Below are 22,589 nucleotides of genomic sequence, written 5' to 3' on the forward strand. Positions count from 1 at the left end.
TATTTGATAACCAATTCCACCCATTTTAGCTATAATAACGGTAACGCTATTCTTCAGGGCATTATCATTTGCAGAAGCCCTCGGTCTTTTCAACTGCCTTCCTTCGTCGGGCAGTTAATGAAAGACCTCGGACTTCTGCAAATGATAATGCCCTGAAGAATAGCGTTACCCTTATACTACAATCATGACAGCTACAATTCAAGTTTCCAACCCTTACCCTGCATGCCCTTTCAGTACAAGATGAGGATCCTCATCAGTGGAATGCATCATGGCAGAAAGGACAAGGTTTGCTGCCACTTAATTGCTCTAAGGAGAACAAATTTCACACACTCTGTCCGAAAATAATGGAGACTCTGTCTAAGGGATCAATTCTTCCGTCTGAGAAATCAGCTCGAAAGGTCACAATTTCTCTCAAGACCACTCTGACCACTTGGCTGACCACAACAATCGGTCTTTCAAGTCTTGGCCCTGCATTCAGGAATGGAAGACCATGTGGTCAGCTGTATGTGGACAGGCACCACATGTGGGTGGCCGAAATGGACTGGAGTACTTGTGTCTCCAACCTGACCCAGACACTCGCAGCTGATTTCAATTTCACACCACTGACATTTCGTCTTCTTTTCTGAGCATCATCTAAGTCAAAATATATCCTGACGTCATAACATTTCTATTGATGTATGACTAAACATGACTCTACATTGGTTCTGAAGTGCAAGTCAGAACCATACTACATCACACCTTGTTGAAAGTCATGACAGAAGCCTACATCCTTACATCACACCTAAACTGGAAGTCATGACAGAAGCCTACATCCTTACATCACACCCCAACTGGAAGTTAGGAGGGAAGCCTATAGACCTACATCACACCCTGACTGGAAATCATGACAGAAGCCTACAGACCTACATCACACCCCGACCAGAAGTCATGACAGAAGCCTATAGACCTACATCACACCCTGACTGGAAGTCATGACAGAAGCTTATAGACCTACATCACACCCCGACTGGAAGTCATGACAGAAGCCTACAGACTTACATCACACCCTGACCGGAAGTCATGACAGAAGCCTATAGACCTACATCACACCCTGACCGGAAGTCATGACAGAAGCCTATAGACCTACATCACACCCTGACCGGAAGTCATGACAGAAGCCTATAGACCTACATCACACCCTGACCGGAAGTCATGACAAAAGCCTATAGACCTACATCACACCCCGACTGGAAGTCATGACAGAAGCCTATAGACCTACATCACACCCTGACCGGAAGTCATGAAAGAAGCTTATAGACCTACATCACACCCCGACTGGAAGTCATGACAGAAGCTTATAGACCTATATCACACCCCGACTGGAAGTCATGACAGAAGCTTATAGACCTACATCACACCCCGACTGGAAGTCATGACAGAAGCCTTTAGATCCAACATCACACCCCGACCTGAAGTCATGACAGAAGCCTACAGACCTACATCACACCCCGACCTGAAGTCATGACAGAAGCCTACAGACCTACATTACACCCCGACCGGAAGTCATGACAGAAGCCTACAGACCTACATCACACTCCGACTGGAAGTCATGACAGAAGCCTACAGACCTACATCACACTCCGACTGGAAGTCATTACAGAAGCCTACAGACCTACATCACACTCCGACTGGAAGTCATTACAGAAGCCTATAGACTCCCTTGGAAGTAAGGAGGGAAGCCTACAGACTTACATCACACTCAAAATGGAAGTAAGGAGGGAAGCCTACATCCTTACATCACACTCAAAATGGAAGTAAGGAGGGAAGCCTACAGCCTTACATCACACTCCCAATGGAAGTCAGGAGCGAAGCCTACAGACTTACATCACACTCTTAATGGAAGTAAGGAAGGAAGCCCACAGACTTACATCACACTACTTGGAAGTAAGGGGGGATGCCTACAGACTTACATCACACTCCCAATGGAAGTAAGGGGGGATGCCTACAGACTAACATCACACTCCCAATGGAAGAAAGGGGGGATGCCCACAGACTTACATCACACTACTTGGAAGTAAGGGGGGATGCCTACAGACTTACATCACACTCCCAATGGAAGTAAGGGGGGATGCCTACAGACTTACATCACACTCCCAATGGAAGTAAGGGGGGATGCCTACAGACTTACATCACACTCCCAATGGAAGTAAGGGGGGATGCCTACAGACTTACATCACACTCCCAATGGAAGTAAGGGGGGATGCCCACAGACTTACATCACACTACTTGGAAGTAAGGGGGGATGCCTACAGACTTACATCACACTCCCAATGGAAGTAAGGGGGGATGCCTACAGACTTACATCACACTCCCAATGGAAGTAAGGGGGGATGCCTACAGACTTACATCACACTCCCAATGGAAGTAAGCGGGGATGCCTACAGACTTACATCACACTCTTAATGGTTGTAAGGGGGGAAGCCTACAGACTTACATCACACTCCCAATGGATGTAAGGGGGGATGCCTACAGACTTACATCACACTCCCAATGGATGTAAGGAGGGAAGCCTACAGACTTACATCACACTCCCAATGGAAGTAAGGAGGGAAGCCTACAGACTTACATCACACTCCCAATGGATGTAAGGGGGGAAGCCTACAGACTTACATCACACTCCCAATGGATGTAAGGAGGGAAGCCTACAGACTTACATCACACTCCCAATGGATGTAAGGGGGGAAGCCTTCAGACTTACATCACACTCCCAATGGAAGTAAGGGGGGATGCCTACAGACTTACATCACACTCCCAATGGTTGTAAGGGGGGAAGCCTACAGACTTACATCACACTCCCATTGGAAGTAAGGGGGGATACCTACAGACTTACATCACACGCCCAATGGAAGTAAGGGGGGAAGCCTACAGACTTACATCACACTCCCAATGGAAGTAAGGGGGGATACCTACAGACTTACATCACACTCCCAATGGATGTAAGGAGGGAAGCCTACAGACTTACATCACACTCCCATTGGAAGTAAGGAGCGAAGCCTTGGGCCTATACCATGATATCAATTGCTTTGGCTTGAAGAGCATGTATCTTGTCTATGCCTTCACTAACAGTTCTCTGAGAAGGTAAATCCTCAGCCTCTATAAAATTATACAGCTTATTCTTAGCTTTTGTACATGCTGTTTTAGCATCTGCATTCTGTTTTTGTGAGGCGTAAGACAACTCTTGGTCCACTGCATTAGACCTCAAATCATTTACTCCCTTCAAAACTATCATTTGCACTTTCAGCTATACTGTCTGGGAACGCAAATAGACACAGACTGATACACAATCTTATACACATTCAAAGAAACAAACAGGATAAGACATAAACTATGCTCTGCTCCAATTGATAATAAGGAATATCTGTCTCATAAGGCAGCTTGAGTTCTATACTCCCCAGGGAGCTGAGAATGAAATTTCAGGGCACATTGATCCATTTATCAAAGTAATATATTAGCACTTTGAGCAGGCTACAAAAGGATGAATAAATGCACACATTATGATTATTATAGGTTTTAAATAACTGAGATTTCAAAAATCTTTGCAATGGAGACCATTGTACTGGCCAAGTTTCTCATCACCCGTTCGTTTGCCGGACTTCGCTAAAGGGGTATGGTGTAATTTTTTTTCTGCGCTTGGTATTCAAAATTTTTTTTTTCCAAAATACTGAATCCACTAGAGGGGGGTGAACATTATACATGGGTGCGTACTCTACTCAAGAAATTACGGTAAGTTTTAGAGAAAAGAATTGTGAATAGCCGAACCAGACATTTATAGAATGAGAGCCCCTAAAAAACTATGTATCAGAAAAATCAATCAGTTGATTTGTGTAAGGAACAGTTTGAGTTCCTCCCACAGAGATTAGCTGTGATGTGTAACATATCTTGTGTAATAGGAATAATGTATTTTCTTATCTGAATAGACATTTAGCCCATTTTCAGTCAACTGTTGGAGACATGCCATGCATTTGGGACTCGGTGCTTTATTCTGCATTAATAACAACTCGAAGAGAGTTGAAGTGTTGTCAGTGGAAATCTGGTTGAGTGGTAAGCTGTTTTAATGCATGAGACGAGAATTTTTTTCGGATTCTTGAAAGCAGCTTTGTATCAGTATATTTTTCGCTATGCTATAATGACTTTATTATGCTTTATTTTTAAGATAAAAATCATTCTCTGAGGGAATCACATAAATTTTGTTGCATTAGATTTCTTTTCTGTTGAGTGAGCACTCATATTTCTTCCTAATTGATCGTTCTTGCATGGATATCAATAACATATAATCAGCAACAATTTGATCACTTATTTTTTTTTCAAATAAATTTGAACAGTCCTCTCAAATCTAATCTATATGAACTGAATCAGTACAGTTATTGCTTTTGATATCCAAAAAGTGAGTGTAGTAAATAGGAGAAAATATTGTTTGGATGAAGAGCATACTTTTTGGTCAGCTAGAAAAACAAAATTTTAATTGTGTGGAAAAGTGTTCTGAAAATCATTGGCACGTAGGAAGTATTGATCATGGGAATTCGAACTTGTTTAAAACTTTTTCAATTTAAAATTTCATTACAGATGCTTGAATCTTTATCTACATAAAGTTTACATTTACTGATAAAACACAAAACAGTACTAGTTTTATTTTCTTTGACAGATCTTTGATATTCACATGATTTGTGTTCTTGGGAAACTTGAAAACAGTTTTCACGTACAAGTTATGGAATTTGAGAAGTTTAACAAAATGAATTTTGAAAACTGTCATGCCAAGAATCAATAATAATGTGAGAAATAATGTGATTGGTAGACTTGTAGCTGGTTTAGTCACAAGTATCAGTGACAAATCATTTTAACTTTGCCCAGTGCACAGATTCCCGAATTTGGGCACTATATCTGTAACATGGCACCACTACAGACATGGGACCACTTACGTGACACCACTACAGACATGGCACCACTACAGACATGGCACCACTTACATGACACCACTACAGACATGGCACCACTACAGACATGGCACCACTACAGACATGACACCACTACAGACATGGCACCACTACAGACATGGCACCACTACAGACATGGCACTGCTACAGACATGGCGCCACTACAGACATGGCGCCACTACAGACATGGCACCACTTACATGACACCACTACAGCCATGGCACTGCTACAGACATGGCACCACTTACATGACACCACTACAGAAATGACACCACTACAGATATGGCACCACTACAGACATGGCACCACTACAGACATGACACCACTGCAGAAATGGCACAACTACAGACATGGCACCACTACAGACATGGCACTGCTACAGACATGACACCACTACAGACATGGCACCACTACAGACATGACACCACTACAGACATGACACCACTACAGACATGGCACTGCTACAGACATGGCGCCACTACAGACATGGCACCACTATAGACATGGCACCACTACAGACATGGCACTGCTACAGACATGACACCACTACAGACATGACACCACTACAGACATGACACCACTACAGACATGGCACCACTACAGACATGGCACCACTATAGACATGGCACTGCTACAGACATGGCACTGCTACAGACATGGCGCCACTACAGACATGGCGCCGCTACAGACATGGCATTGCTACAGACATGGTGCCACTACAGACATGGCACTGCTACAGATATGACACTGCTACAGACATGGCACCACTACAGACATGGCACCACTACAGACATGGCACCACTACAGACATGGTGCCACTACAGACATGGCACCACTACAGATCAGGGAGACTCTACATCACCACAGCAACCAAAGATTGCTAAATCTGTGTCCTTCACCTTCAAAACATGACCCACACTGCAACCTTATACTGCACCTAGTGCAGTTTTATGTCTAATATCTGCACAGATTGTCCATAACTCTTTACAAGCTGCAAGAAAGACCTGACTGCAACATACGCTGCAACATAAATTCCTGGTAATGTCTGGTATCTGCACAGATAATTGTCCATACTTGTTCATGAGCCACTGCACTACGAGCATGAAGGCATTACATTTTTTACGCTCTATCATTTTCCCTAAACGTCTTAGAATATTGTTTATAGAGTATCAGTGGTTTTCACAACTTTAGCAAAAGTACAAAAGGTCAACAGATTTGGCGGAGGAAGTTTCATGATGTGGGAGCCATCTGTTATGGGCGAAGAACAGATCTTGTTCATATCCATAGGAACTTAATGGGTGTGCGTTATCTTGATGATGTCTCAGCTCTTATAGCCCTAAGCGTTATTTTTCAACATAAAAATGCTCATCCTGTACTGATTTCCTGAGAGCTCAGAGCATAAACGTAGTGACATGGCTGTCAATGTCACCAGGTCTCAAGCCAATCAGTATGATGAGCCAATGAGACATTTATGTCAATGTCAACCATTGGTACAGAATCGGCAGCAATCATGCAAAGCTCTTTAGGAAAGCTGGCCTGCCATTCCATTAGGTGTCTTCTGCAACCTCCTAGGTTCCAAAGCCTTGTTCCACCAAGTGATCTTAGCGCTATGCCTGTCGTAAGTCTATGTTAAAGTATGGGAGTTACGATCACCTTAGCACTAAGATCGCTTTGTGGAACAGGGCCCAGGTGTGCACTCATTCTGACCAATGGTGGACATACAAGGTCAAGAGGTCAAGGCTTTACGGAAGCTTTGACTAAGTAATCTTCCAAAGACACACATGCCTGACCTTGACCCACATTGGTTTCTTCAGGCGGAGAGGTACAATGCATACAGTTGGTGAAAAATTCATTTTAGGTAACTGACTCACTAAAATCTTTTTTTCTGAAAATAATTGACTTTTTCATCTTTCTAGATGTGATCAATATGTTGGCATTGTAAAAAATGTTTGGAAGAAAAAAATGCCACCTGTCATTTGAAAACTTTAATGAAATTTTTTGTAACTCTTTCAAAACTTACAACTTGTTCGACTTGGTGTGTTGAAAGGAGCCTTTTCATTGGGTATAGTTTTTAGCAACAGGGCAGGTGAAGCATCTCTTTACTTAATACATGTGCATGGACCAAAAAGTGATGAAGTATGGGAATAATACACCACACTTGTACATTGGCTGTTTGTCTGTTTCCAGCACCTACTCTTCACCAGACAATTTCTATTGTCTCTACCAACATAAGACAATATTTCAATAATGAATGACTGAACATGTGTGTTCTTACATTGTTCCTAATACCACTATGAGTGGAGCCCATTTCTTGTGACCCGTGAAGATCAGCAGAATAGGTAGAATAGGTCAGCAACCCATGCTTGCCGTAAAAGACGACTATGCTTGTCGTAAAAGGTGACTAATGTGTATCGATGTTCATGATGTCAATCAGTGGATTGTCTGATCCAGACTCGATTATTTACAGACCGCCGTCATATAGCTGGAATATTGGTGAGTGTGGCGTAAAACAACAAACCAACCAACAAACCTATTTCTTGTATCCCCTGACGTGATTTTGCTGGAATATTGTGAAAAGCAGCGTAAAACAATACTCTCACTCACTCACTCACTCACTCACTCACTCACTCACTCTTAATACTAATACTCTCAAGCACTCCACTCATACGAAATATAGCTTAAGGGCTTTTTTGGCTAATGACTAGATTTACAGATTTTTCAAAACTTCTGTCTGTGTTCCAAATAGAAATGAACAAAATAAACACATGATTTTCTTTGTCCTGTGCTTAAGTGTGCAAGGATAAAGGGTTGTTTCAATGCCATATTGTGTCCATAAGTGAGGGAGTTGGGTTTAACACTGCTGTGAACAGTGGTTCATATACATGTCGTGTTAGAGAAAAACAACTAGTGATGTAGGTGTTAGGTATTAACCATGAGAATGAGCATGGTGCTGACAAACCTGGAAACATAATCAGGGCGAACTGGTATGGAACCATCATCACAGCTTCCTGGCACAACTAAGGGACACAACTCTCATTAGCGAAATCCTGCACCTTAAGATGACACAAATACCTCAAACTCATAGAACAAAATGCACTTTAAGAGTTTAAGAATGATGCATACAAGTTTTTTCTGACGCTTCCACGAGTTAGTTCTTCATACAAAGTTACGTTCGCATTGTGACCAATTTGCTACTTGTGTGTACTTTAGAGCACTTTGTAGACAAAAACACATCAGCAGTGTCTGGCAATCAATAGGACCTGCTCCCCATGTTGTAGTAGACGATATACTAACACTGAGATAATTGGATCGAGTCAGTAGTATGCTGGAGACCTACTGCATCACTTTCTATCACATCAATCTTTATGGACATTTGTCATTGCGTAAATAGTTGGGCTTGATAATACTTCATGAAGTATATGCTGAGGCTGTTGTGCAGTCAGTATTAACAAGGAGTAGTGGAAAGATGGACTCATAGCACAATGACTGTTGTACTCTCTCATACTTTCGCATTGACTTTCGACATAAGCAGCAAGTCGAGGAGTCATTCTAGATGACATCCTTACCTTCTCCGACCCGTGAAGATCCAGGGTAGAATAGGTCTTCAGCAACCCATGTTTGCCATAAAAAGCGACTATGCTTGTCATAAAAGGCGACTAATGGGATCGGGTGGTCAGGCTCACTGACTTGGTTGATACATGTCATCAGTCCCAATTGCGTGGATCGTGCACATGTTGTCAATCACTCGATTGTCTGGTCCAGACTTGATTATTTACAGACCGCTGTCATATAGCTGGAATATTGCTGAGTGCGGCGTTAAACAACAACCAACCGACCAACCTTACCTTCTCAGCTTTTGAGGGACTAACCATTTTGGTCCAGTGGACAAGGTGTATGACCTTAGATCAGATGGTCTGTGGCTCAAATCTCAGCACAGGACTTAAAAATGAAATGACTGCTACAATATTTGGCCAATGATTTTTATTTCTCATTGACATTATGTTCTGTGAGTCCTGGCCGAAAAAGAGAAAAAAACTGTAGTCAGTCAAGAGATCTGTTGAGAGAAACTGTCTTGTCAAGATAGGAACAAAAAATTAAGTTTGCTCCCTAAAGATGTGGATACTATTTGTTTTATATTCATATCATGCAGTATTTATTACCCAAGGTCACCCTCAGCTTAAAATCTTGATATATTCTTAAGGGGAATTAAAGAACAGTGCAAGTCCCTCGTTCCTCATGCTTGTCAAGAAAATTAAGCAGCCAGTGATTATCCATGTCTCTAACCTGTCTGTCCAGCAACATATTGACAACTTGTTTCACATGACTGATGACAAATTTGTAACCCTACCTGAATTTCAAATTACATATTGACATCCTGGATGCGTAGGACCAGTATTAGTCTGATATTGCAATCATAATGCATGAGGTTACATTTGGTGTGAATAGATTATTTTTGAAATATTTATTCTGGCTTTTGAACACAATCAGGACTTTGCTGGTGGCAGTACACCATAGGGAATCTGTGTCTGGTTAGAGGTCCCCAGCATCTCGTACTTGTCATGAAAGTTAGCTACAAATCGACCAGGTGGATACATTATGTGACCTGCTTCGGCAGGTGCTGTGGGTGGTTCCATATCCTGTCAACCACTGGCTATTACTAACATCTGTGATATGGCTCAATTACTGGTGAATTAGGAGATAAGTGATTATCGACATACTGTTATAGGGATCGGTTATTTCCCGTTGCATGACCAGCTGCAACAGCTGTGAGTTGACATTCATGAGTGAGTTTGTGTATTGTGTTTAATGCTGCTTTGAAAAATATTTCAGGTATGTCATGGCATGTCAGGTTGATGTGTGAGGAAAGCTCGAAGTGAGTGAGTGAGTGGGTGAGTGGGTGGGTGGGTGGGTGAGTGAGTGAGTGAGTGAGTGAGTGAGTGAGTGAGTGGGTGAGTGAGTGAGTGAGTGAGTGAGTGAGTATGGTTTCACGCCACTTTTAGCAATATTCCAGCAATATCACGATGAGGGACAACAGAAATGGACTTCACACATGTAGGTATGAGACATTTACCACTTAATGAAAACCACGAACACATAGATGATGCTGACAAATCTACATAATCAGATAGAATCTAGGATTCAAACCAACAATCATAGTTTCTGACATGCCTAAAGGATGCAACTCTGCACAGCATCATTTAGTTGAAGGATGCATAGGTTCTGGAGCCAAGCAGATGTCTTAACCAATAAGTTTCAATACTGTACCACCTTGATTTGGAAGTCAGAAAAATATAATCCATAACAGTATCCACATCATAATAGCATTGCCATTATTATATAGCATTCAGAACTGCCCATTATTGTTTGTTTTCAAGATACAGAAAGCAGATATGCTGCTCTGAACACTTCACATGTTGATACCGCAAACTGAGAATCCTGGACGCTGATTAACTGATAAGAAAGTTCACCTGATGCGACATCGCGATTTGTCTGATCTTCGTGCAGAGACATATCATTATGAAGCAAAAGATCCAATGTAAATAAGATTAGCAGATCGTGGTAGAAGTAAGGAGACAAGTGTGCACATTGTTCTACTTACATGTGGGTCCCATGTCCATGGCCATCAGATGGACCAGCACCAACTGCCCTTCCTTGACCTTGATCTGCCAGGTGTTCTCTGTGTGTCCGGGGTAGGGGCCGGGGAACTGGGGGGAGGCGATAATACCCCCATAGCCGGTCAGACTCACTGTGTTCGGACCAAAGGGGTACCAATCTGAAGTGGACGGAGGACACTCATTGCATGGTTCATTATGGAAAGGTTTTTGACGCTTTAACTTGAACATTTTAACTAAAGTTTTTCATTATTTTGTCTTGTTTGGCGCAATGAGATTTCAATCATTGATACCAATCTGAAGTTGAGGTTGCACTCATGGTTCATTATGGAAAGGTTTTTGACGCTTTAACTTGAAAATTTTAACTAAGGTTTTTCATTGCTTTGTCATGTTTGGCACAGTGAGATTTCAATCATTGATACCAATCTGAAGTTGAGGTGGGACTCATTTTTCATTGCTAAGTCTTGTTAGCGCAACTGGATTTCAATCATTGCAATAATTTTGAGAAGTTGGGGTTTAAATAATTTGTTGGCACACCAACGACGTCAGCTCAGAAGGTTCTCAAAGAGCTTTCTGACATGCAACTCAATCACCATCGTTAATACTTCACAGGTTTTTCCTCCATCCATTAAAACATACAACCATTATACAGTGCAGTAGCGATGCACGTCTTGATTCAGTCAGCTAATGACACGAGCCCATGTAAAACTCATGGAAGTCCAATGATCCCTGCTCTGTGCCTGACCTCTGAGTGAACACTGCCATTGCCTGATATTGAAACTGTGTGTAGGGTAAACGGCTGCAAGGTTGTGGCACGTGTTGCAAAAGAAGTTACACAATTGTGATCTGTACCATACATGACCGCAGATAAGCTGAATTTGAAGACAGAAATAGATTCTGTAGAAAGGGTTGGCTTACATAAAGGTCACCTTACATCAAATTCTTTTTCTGTTGGTAAAACAATTATATCATAGGTGAAGAAACAACGCTATACGAACTTTGTCGATGAAAATGTGAAATTTGCAATTAAACATCACCAGACATGATAGCTTTACCATTGTATTTCTTGTTATGCAGGGATAACTATTATTGTGTGTATTGTCTCGTAAACTAAGCCGGAAATAGCAATGACACATCTATACATGTTTCTCCCAATCTACCAGTCACACATACCCAACATACCAAATAACGGAAAAGAAATTGCATGCAATGATCAGAGTGAGTGAGTGAGTGAGTTGGGTTTAACGCCGCTTTTAACAGTATTCCAGTTATATCAGGGCGTGTCAGCTTAATGTGGGAGGAAAGCCCGAGGTGATGCAGGTCTCAGACGTTTACCACTTCAGTGAAACCCACGAGCACGGGTATGGTGCTGACAAACCTAGAAACATAATCGGGGCGAACTGGGATTCGAACCCACAATCATAGGTTACTGGCGTGCCTAAGGGACGCAACTCTGTACAGTGAATCGCGGCGTCAGAGACGACTGTGCCACCCCTGCCCCCGCAATGATCAGAAAAAATAGTATCTTAAACTGCTATTTTACTACAAATAATACATTCTGATATCATGTTATTTTAATTGCAGGTTTTACTGTATAATTTGTAACAGATTTCACGGACCAAGTTAAAACCTCGGCTTAGATAGGAGATCGGCTTAACTACGGTCACATACCGTACACTCATTGGTGTGATCACTCACTGGTTTCCCTCTTGCTTCACACATTGTACCCATGTCGGGAATCGAATCCGGGGCTTTGGCGTGACGAGCGAACGCTTTAACCACTAGGCTACCCGACCACTAGGCTACCCGACCACTAGGCTACCCAACCACTAGGCAACCCGATCACTAGGCTACCCGACCACTAGGCTACCTGACCACCCCCCTCTTGCTTGATCCAGTGACTGTCAAGTTGAAAACACTAGTCAGTTCATACAAGTATTTATTTCTGCCCCCCTTAGATTTTTTATAAAAAACAGTTTTATTTGAATCAAGTTGGGGACAAGTGATACTTGTTCAAATATTTGCCCCCCCTGTCAAAAAAAGTTAACTACGGCCTTGTTTAATGTCATATTGTTTTCATTGTGTAGTTTATTGGCGACCCACTTGATGTAGTAAACTTTTCTTTTGCTGAACCCTGATTTTGACAACATATATTATATGAGTTATTAGTGATGCGTGTGATAGTTTAAGAACAACCACAAACACACAAAATACACTTAGGTAAACACAAAATATGTAAGTTATAGCCATAAAATAGGGCTAGTCAAATATGATGAGGGCTTGCAACATTTTTGGTTCACAAATCCTCCTGGCCTGTGAACTTTGGAAACAAATTCCTCCACTGATTGAAGATGCCTAAACACAAGTTTACATGCATGTTCCAGGACGAGAGTGGTGTGCCCATGTGTATCAGACTGACACACCAAGTTCACCATATCATCATTGACTCAGATTTATTGACTTTAAGTGCTTACCAATAGCAATAGATTGATATTTTGGTTTATTGTGACACCCCTAGTATATATATGGACGATGTAGACAATGATAATGTGAAAACTGTAATATCTAACAGTCAAACTATATTTACCCTTCCTTCCCTCTTTGCAACTAGGGGGGCACAGGTGGCCCAGTCGTCTGAGGAGCCACGATTCACTGTGCAGAGTTACATCCCTTGGGCACGCCAGAAACCTATGATTGTGGGTTCGAATCCCAGTTCGCCCCGATTATGTTTCTAGGTTTGTCAGCACCATACCCGTGCTCGTGGGTTTCATCGAAGTGGTAAACGTCTGAGACCTGCATCACTTCGGGTTTTCCTCCCACATTAAAATGACACGCCGTGATATAACTGGAATACTGATAAAAGTAGCGTTAAACCCAACTCACTCTTTCCAACTAACTTCTCAGTATTGTTGCCTGGTTGGTATATTACATTAACTAAATTTAAAAAAACGTCAAGTTCTGCGTGTTCTGGGTGTCAGGCATCAAACAATACAGACTGTAACTATCTCACTTTAAAAGTCATGGAAGTTATTTGGAGAGATATAGACAAGTAATTACATGCTATTGCTTGTGTAATACAATCTCCACTGTTGTTCAATAACCAGTTCTTCAGTACTAATTACACATGCCATCAGTCAATACTGAACATGACACCCAGCCAGACATCAAACAAGACACCCTGTCTTAACTCTATAAACTACCACTACAAAGGCTGAGGCCATACCTTTATAGTGTATGGTTTACAGATTGTTGTTAATCAGTTAACAAGGGTAAGTTGAACGAATGAACGAAGGAATGGATGAACGAACAGAAGGACGGACTGACGGATGAACAAATGAATGAATGGATGAACGAACGAACGAACGAACGAACGAACGAACGAACGAACGAACGAATGAACGAATATTTACATATTTTTTGGTAGCTCAATACTTTTTATTTTTAACCTGGCATGGCTGGGGTGGTTTAGTGGGAATAGATAAATGTTTACTGTTCGACAGCAACTGCTATATTTTCACAGCATCATGTGTATGTATGTTTTCTGGAAAGGTGAAAGGATCGAGACTACATACCATGCATCTGATAAATTAGTAATTCAGAAGTAGCTACAGTCGAACACTGTTGTGTTGAACTGATGTGTCAAACTGACATTGTCTCAAAGAAAAAATTTGGTCCCTGCATATTCCTTCTCTATTCTTCATTTTCGGTTGTTTCGAACTTTGGGTAACTCGAAGTATTTATGTACGTCCTTCAACTTTGAAACATCGGTGTTTGACTGTAGTTGATTTAATTTTGTATCTATTTCTAATCCAACTAAGAGGATGTCGTTGGGCAAATTACAACAGATTTTTTACCATTCTTATTTCATTTTATGATTGCGGCTTCTGCTCCTGTGGTTGAATCCGTTAACCCCAATATTACACGTGTGTCCTAAGTCATATGTCTGGGGTCTAAGACTAGGTGCCTGAGTCGGGTTGAGAACATTTTCTACCTGAAATTGCTGTATTTTGGCATCAATGTATTCATGTTCTTTGTCATCTAGCTGTTCAATCTAACATATATTTCTTCATCATAAGAAAGGCCTTTGAAATTCCTCTAGCTGTTATAACCTACAAACCTATGGTCAGTTTTGATGATCAATCTGCATTTTAAAAAAAAGCTTAATCAAAATGAACATAAAAACATATCTTTGTGACCTATACACTGAAAAAAGTATGCCCATGTCATCAAGCATTTTTGAAAGGGAGGGGTCCGAAATATCAAAATCCTCCCTCCGTTAATTTTACTGCCTACAACATTCTAACTACATCAGGTTTTCTAAAGGGGGTAGAGGGTGGGTTCACGACCCCCTAGAACCTCTCTGGATGCATGCGTCTTCATGTCATCATTTTCTTTTTTTCTTGGTAGGAGGGGCGTTGCAGTAGCCTATTGGATAAACCGTTTGCTAGTCACATTGAAGACCTGGGTTTGATTCCCCACATGGGTACAATGTGTGAAGCCCATTTATGGTGTCCCCTGCCATGATATTGCTGTAATATTGCTAAAACCGGCATAAAACCATACTTACTCACTAACTCACAGCAGGATTCTAATTGTCCACCAGAAAAAACAAGGGAATTTCATCAGACATCATTTTTGTCACTGATGCATCAAATTTGGAAATGTCCTCCACATGTCGTCTATAAAGTTTTTCAAAATAAAATGCTGTCTTTCATAACTTTTAAAAAGAGAATTAAGTCAATAAATAGGAATTATTTCTCTTCAGCAGCTTACTTATTTTCAAAATAACAAGGAAACCAGATTTCTTTCCCTCACTCATATCAGCAGGCAGGAACTAATTCCAACTTGTCTGTAGCCAACATCATATTGAAGTCAAGAACAGACATCATTTCTGTATCAATCCTGTCATACATAGAACTACGGTAACATAACAAATTTATCAGACCCAAACCCTATCGATCACCCTAAAAATATTCTTCACAAATCTAGTTACAAATACATCATACTTACTATCATCCAGAAATTTATAATGTCCCATAAATCCTTTTGCTGTTTTTGTATAGTCCGATACAAATATAATCTCAATGGTGGACTGAGCTGACGTGATTGGCTCTGGGTTTTTGGAACCACAATATCGGTCTACAAGAGACATATATCCCATCTCATCAACGTTAAACACATCGATGTAGTCGAACCGGCATCTGTAACACAAGAAGTTTACAATAAATATAAATATGAACTGTCAAAGCAAGAAAATAACCAGCTAGATATTTTTGCCAAAAAGGATTCCATTTGGTTTAACGGCAATGCTGTGGAAACAATGTGAATGGATCACTGAATCTCAGTGTTGACACCAGGTGTTTGCAAAAAGAGAAAACACGACCTGCCCTACTGGTAGCAGCAGCCATTCATACAATTTGCATAAAAAGTAAGTATTTATTGCCTGATGATGCACAGCAGTACTCCTGCCATGTGACGTCAGCCTATAAACAAACCAGACAATCAAGTGATCAATGAACCAGAGAATCCAGTGACACAATAGTACCATAACTGATTTTGTCGAAACTAATAAAAACAGTATGTTAATTTTGAATTACATCTGCTGTGTACTAGTGCAGAAGTGCAGCTTATAAGTAAAGAATATTTCTGGAATATATTCATTTTGCAACACTGTGGGGCACAGTTTTAAAGTCTCTGGCCCAAAACTATGAATATTATACCTTGACACAGAAAAGCAACTATAAAGCTCTTGAAAACCATGCATGAATTTGATCCTAGATGCAGAATCAAATTCAAACCAAGTGCTGGCTTATTTCATGTCCTGTGCCGAAAGCTGCTGTCATGTTCCTTGTCAGATCGGATGATTGGAGTTACACATTTACATACTCAACGTCTCGACGCTGCAATATTATCATCTCATTATTTAAATGTTTAACACTGGGAAATATTTGATACTGATTGGTCATTCAGAGGTTTTAAATCACAATAACAACTTCTGTTTGAATATTCATAGAAAAGGACTTCGTTCAGAATCATTGTCAGGAATTTTGAAATAATGAAATCATTGTAGGTAACAAAATGCAAAGTCACAGTTCATACAATATTCAAATGTCGGTTGCAATTTGTTTTGGGCACATAATATCAATAACTGTATATTTCAAATTTTAGGGACATCAAGGAGCTTGAAGTTTGGCCGCACAATTCATTAAAAATGCACTTAGTGCTGTCCCATTTACAGCTAAAATTGTTCACATTAAAAACACAGTATGTTTTTTCCTAGTTATTATCTGTTTTAGTGTCAGTGATGGAGGGTGATTGCTTACACACAAAAATTCAAGTATATTTATCTACTTTTATCACATCCATACATGTATACTTGCATCATCTCAAGTGCAACTTGAGAAATATTAGTAATAAAATACTAAGCTCACTGACATGTAATACCAATTTTATGAAACTTGTGACCAGTTCTGGTATCTGACTTGCTTTTTCTCATCCGATACCACAACTACTCACTCAGCGGTTGTTTAGTATTCTATATATATCTAACTATATATGCAACAGTGCACCATCACAAAGTATCTGGAACATATCAAAATGTCAAAACACCAAGCAGTACTGGTGAAGCATTTTATCAGACCAGCTGACAAGGTTCTCGGAGGAAGGCAACGGGGATCGATACGTCTGAGTGAGCTTGGGAAGATGACACAACAATCACACTTACAGACAAACCTATTAACATTTCCCCATTACTCTGCGATGGTCCCTGATGATAAATATTAGAAGAATTGTCATTCCAGCTTTCCCCTGCTGCTTGAATCACGGAATGTGTCAGACCAGACCTTCCCTTCAGCAAAAGTAACCATGCGAGGAGCCCTCCATTTCACAGCTACTCTTCGTCTTGGGTCATTCGGTGCAAAAGCATTCTCGTTTTACCATATTTTCTAGTGTGTTATTTACACTTTAACCCAAAAACAAAAGCTGTGCATTATGTTTGTGAAGCAAGGCATGGAGTCATCCCACAGATGACATCCTTACCTTGTCAGCTTGCTGACGGGGTTAACCTCTTTGGTCATGTGGACAAGGCGTCCGACATCGGATCAGAAGGTCCGTGGTTCGAATCCCATCACGGGACTCGGAAATTTTATGGCTGCTACATTTGCAGACAATGAATCATCCGAAGTGAAAACATTATCACTAGCATGAAACTGTATGTCAACAAACCTTGGTGCTGTTGTACAAAACAACCTTAGCGCTAATGACTGTCTTAATTCTATGTTAAGGTATGGGAGTTTAATCACCTTAGCACTAAGATCGCATCCTGTAGTGAAGTAAGCCAAATTAGTCCCATTTTTTAAAATATTTTTAAACAAAAAATGTTCAGAATATATCTGCTTTTAGTCTTAAATACATTTAATCTGTTTTAACTGAAAGTTAAGTGAAATTTAATTTAAAATTGTGAGTGGTCTGATAGCATATATTTACACCAGAAATTTTCACATTATCACTATAGACTTCTTGAAATGAACCTGGATTGTATGAGAACAAATAAATATATCACATATATCATACGTTCACTCACAGTTGTTGTAAGATAACTACTGCAAGTTATTGTGTTTTAAGCTGCATGGTATTGTAATGTTTCATATTCATAATTGCTGATTGATATGTATTGTACACAAGAAATTATGGTAATACCATATAGAAGTATGGGCACAGAAGTTAGGGTCAGTAATGAAAGGATTTTTAAGCAGACATGTATGTGGGGGGGTATTTCCAAATTTGCTGCATCAGTGACCAAAATGATGTCTAATGCAATTCTCTATTTTGACTTGCACCATCATTTTTTTTTATGTCCCCTTGTTGTATACATGACTTGCCTTTGCATGTGTTTTTGATTGGTGCCACTGGTGGGACTGGATATGCTGAACTTTCCTGGTATCATCACTATTTGAAAGTGATTCATAAACGGATGCTAATGATAAAGTCGAAACTGTTCCATGGACTCTGCTTTTAGCAGAGATTTCTTATGACAATTGACACATTTTTTCCGCTTTTATTTACATATCAATATTTCTTTGATTGTGGAAAGGGTTTTCAATGTGTCACTTTCATGTGATTGCCTTATCATTTCTACAAGTGGAATATTAACATAATAACTGTGAGTGAGTTGGGTTTAACGCCGCTTTTAACAGTATTCCAGTTATATCATGGTGTGTCAGCTTAATGTGGGAGGAAAGCCCAAACTGATGCAGGTCTCAGACGTTTACCACTTTGGTGAATCCCACAAGCATGGGTATGGTGCTGACAAACCTAGAAACATAATAGGGGCAAACAAGGATTCGAACCCACAATCATAGGTTTCTGGTGTGCCGAAGGGGCGCAACTCTGCACAGCAAACCGCGGGGCCTTAGACGACTGGGCCACCCGTGCCCCCTAATAATTGAAGAATCTCTGTATGAATATTGTCCCTACAGACACACAGATGGGATTTCCAAATTGAAACCGGTGGCGGTTCCTATCATATTTAGATGAAATAGACTTGTGTTGAGAAAATTGGGCCAGACATCAATCAATTGCAGTATTGAAAGAAATCACACTACGCTATATATAGTATAATGTCATACTAACAAATCAGGCTAGGAACACAATTGTGGAAATCACAATTTCCAAAAATTGATCTATTTTTAGTTTAAAATATCATTAATGAAAAAGAAACAAAATAACTTTTTGCTAAAAATGACGACAAATGAATATTTAAAGGTGACTACAGAATGGGATCTATTTGTAAGTGACAAACAAGTTTCTTTGTGGTAGAGCTGTTACAATTCACTCGCGCATTCAGTATCGAACTGTATCCATTCATGAATTGAATTCGTTATTCGTGGCCACAAGAATCGAATATTTATGAACATGCAATCATGTGAATTTACCGGTACATAAAAATATCTATAAGGACATATCATATGCATAGATTTCTTCAAAAGACAATACTCTTATACTATTTAATTTGACAGTATTGTGGTCACTGGGTATTGTCGCATTTGAGCAGATACTAGCACCTGGATAAGTGCTGCATAGAAATTTATAATATATGAATAATTAACAAACCATGTCAAATATTTTGTTGTTATTGCTTCACTGAACATAACAAACAATACATCAACTGCTGACTTGTAATTGTATTCGTGAATTAATATTTGAATTTGTTTCCCAATATTCTTTGGAATAGACAAACAGAGCAAAATTCTTTGGTTTTGCACATTTCAAAGATTGTTTACTTTACAAACAATTTCTGCAACATTTTCAATTCATTTCAGTCCAATCATGTTTACGTAGCAAGGGAGTTGAATCATAGTTTGAATTTACTGATAATCTCAGTAAGTCTGTTCACCCAATAGCACCTAGAGCATGGAAGAGACATGGCCTTCACCCTGTCTTTCTGTTTCCCAAATGTTATACAAAAACAATAGTGAATAGATGTGTGTCACCAATGCAAGAAAATGGTTACATGCTTATACATAACTTCTTTGATAGGCATTTAGAAGTTGGAGTACAAAGTAAGGATAAGAATTTATGGATGAACAACTTCTTTATTACAATTAAGAGCGACGTTTCGGTGTAGGTTCTAACACTTGCTTGATAACGGTGTTAGAACCTACACCGAAACGTCGCTCTTAATTGTAATAAAGAAGTTGTTCATCCATAAATTCTTATCCTTACTTATGCTTATACATTTCGAAATAATTTAGAAATATGCATATTGGATGTCTTCGTCTTTGAAAAAGCCAGCAAGAGAATGAAGGAGTAAAATAATCATAAAAATGAGATGTGTCACAAAACGTCATGATCATGAATCAGATTGGTTTGGATAATTATTGACTTTGCGTCAGTTGTGGACATAGTGGAAATTTAAAAATTCACTTCAATGATCCTGACTTCACTTCCATGGATGCATGTTTGCACAAAAGGGGGAAATACTATCATGACATGAAACTTGGAAAGCCATTTTGATTGATTAAAATCATAAAAAAAAGTTTGAAAATCTACTTCTCTATGAAGCACCTTCAACTTTGCTGTATTATTTTAAGCATGTCTTAAAATAGTGCCACGGGACTGTAGCTCACGGATGTCAACAGTTTCAAAGCTTGAGTCAAACTGAAATTGTGTTTTCTACACAGATAGTGAGAACAAAATTATAACTGTGACTCCCTTAACTAAATTAACAATAATTGTGCAACATTGAACTTATGAAGTTAAAAACTCAATAATATTGAATACCATTGTCTTGTTCTTGCATTTCTGTTCCGTTGGAGAACGGTACATGAAAATGTATCCTATCTTGTGTCATTTTTCAGGGTTCTACCCATGTGTAATTAGTGTGGCCAGACTTTTTATAGGTTTGTTGTTGTATGCTCAGGTGTGTGACAGTGACATTCATGCATGTCCCCTAAACGAACATGAACCATTGTAAAATGTGATCAACAGGTTTTCGTTCAGCTTTGGATCTGACATCCTTGATAATTTTGATGAGTTTCTGAATATACAGTCAGTATAGGTCCTTATAACGTTCTATGTGCCTCAGCCTTCTGGGTGGAGTGAAATGAAATGTCCCTGTATACTTGATTACCTTTGTCAGATGTATTTTGTCCTGTCAACCACACCCCCTGACTTTATGTCACCTTATGTGGTTAATTTTCGCATACATGTACTGCTGCAAACCTGTTTTCCCTTGTATGCAATCACAGTATCTAACTTTATCAGCTGGTGTGTCACAAGTTCCTCAGTTGGTGTGTATAAAAGTGCCCTTGCCATCATGAAACAAGAATTGCCAAAAACAAAAGCATTTGCAATAAAAAAGACACATTTGTCTTTCCTTGAATAATCTTAGGTTTGAGTCTAATTTTTTAAAATTTCATAAGGATTTTTCTTTGATAGACCAACGTCAAATCATCTAACAAGTTTGATAGAATTAAAACTTTAAAAGCCCTCATTTCTGAGGTGTCCATACTTTTCAGATTTCTTTTTCTACTTTTAGAACAAAACATGAACCGTCTACCTGAGTTTTGTTACGTAAACAAATACTTGTTTTAAAATGTGAAAAGGAATTCCACTGATGAGAAATCTTTCCATGTTCCACGGAATCCATTTGAAATGTGCTCTTTGTTCGTAAAATCTCTTGAGAATTTGTACCCAAATGGTATGTGCTTATGTACCCAGAATAATTTTGTATTACAGTTTCATAGAGTCAAATATACACATTACTTTTTGTATGAAAAAGTTAATTGATTATCACTTTCCAGTCACAACACTACAATGAACTTACGGTTTACCAATTTACTGGCCTCTTCTTCAGTGACAAGAATTTCTTACTTTCCTATCACAATCAATCAATTTGAGTCGTGCCAACGTGGACTGACTTCACTCAAGGACCACGTACATTTAGGTTAGTCATATTATGAACTTGATGAAATGTTTTATCATAAAGTTCAGCTGTTTAATTGTTTGCGATGAACATGAAAAAATAAATATGATCATACAGATTTCGTTTAGTTTCCTTGGGTACAAAATCACCTAGTACTTTGGGTACAATTTTGTTTTGGGTACAAAATCTCAGTTGAAGTGTGTACCTACTTTCATCCGTTCTGAAGACTGGGGAGGGGGAGTAAACGTTTTAAAAACGATCCTTAACATTCTAAATTGTCCTTCTTGCAATGACAGACCAATAACAATATTTTGTTGTTATTATTATGGCATATCAATATGTTATATCGCTCTCTGTTGCCGTCGCTTTCAGAAAATATTTTTCAAATCATCGAGCGTGGAATCCTTTACCAACCGGCGACAATCACAATATATTTGAAACAAATAGGATTGAAGACTGCTATCCAGATCAATAAAGAGCCGACAGTTGACGAAAACTGGTAAATTATGTATTTTCTTTTGAATTTGAATCTATTTCAGAATTTTTTTTAGGACAGCTTGTCACCTTTTGGATATTTTGCTT

General features: G+C 39.6%; 1 protein-coding gene across 2 annotated transcripts in view; it reads right to left on the bottom strand.

The window, feature by feature from the left end:
* Positions 1–22,589, bottom strand: part of LOC139474275 (neuropilin and tolloid-like protein 2) — a 216,688-nt gene that overhangs the window by 28,548 nt on the left and 165,551 nt on the right. For both annotated transcript variants that reach the window (XM_071257216.1, XM_071257215.1), the window contains 2 exons: positions 15,593–15,783; positions 10,570–10,743 (listed from right to left, as the gene is read on the bottom strand). In XM_071257216.1, the coding sequence (XP_071113317.1) occupies positions 10,570–10,743; positions 15,593–15,783 (365 nt within the window). The remainder of the gene's footprint in view (positions 1–10,569; positions 10,744–15,592; positions 15,784–22,589) is intronic.

Source organism: Haliotis cracherodii, unplaced genomic scaffold, assembly GCF_022045235.1.
Source record: "Haliotis cracherodii isolate W230 unplaced genomic scaffold, xgHalCrac1.p SCAF_3, whole genome shotgun sequence".
Lineage (NCBI taxonomy): Eukaryota > Metazoa > Mollusca > Gastropoda > Lepetellida > Haliotidae > Haliotis > Haliotis cracherodii.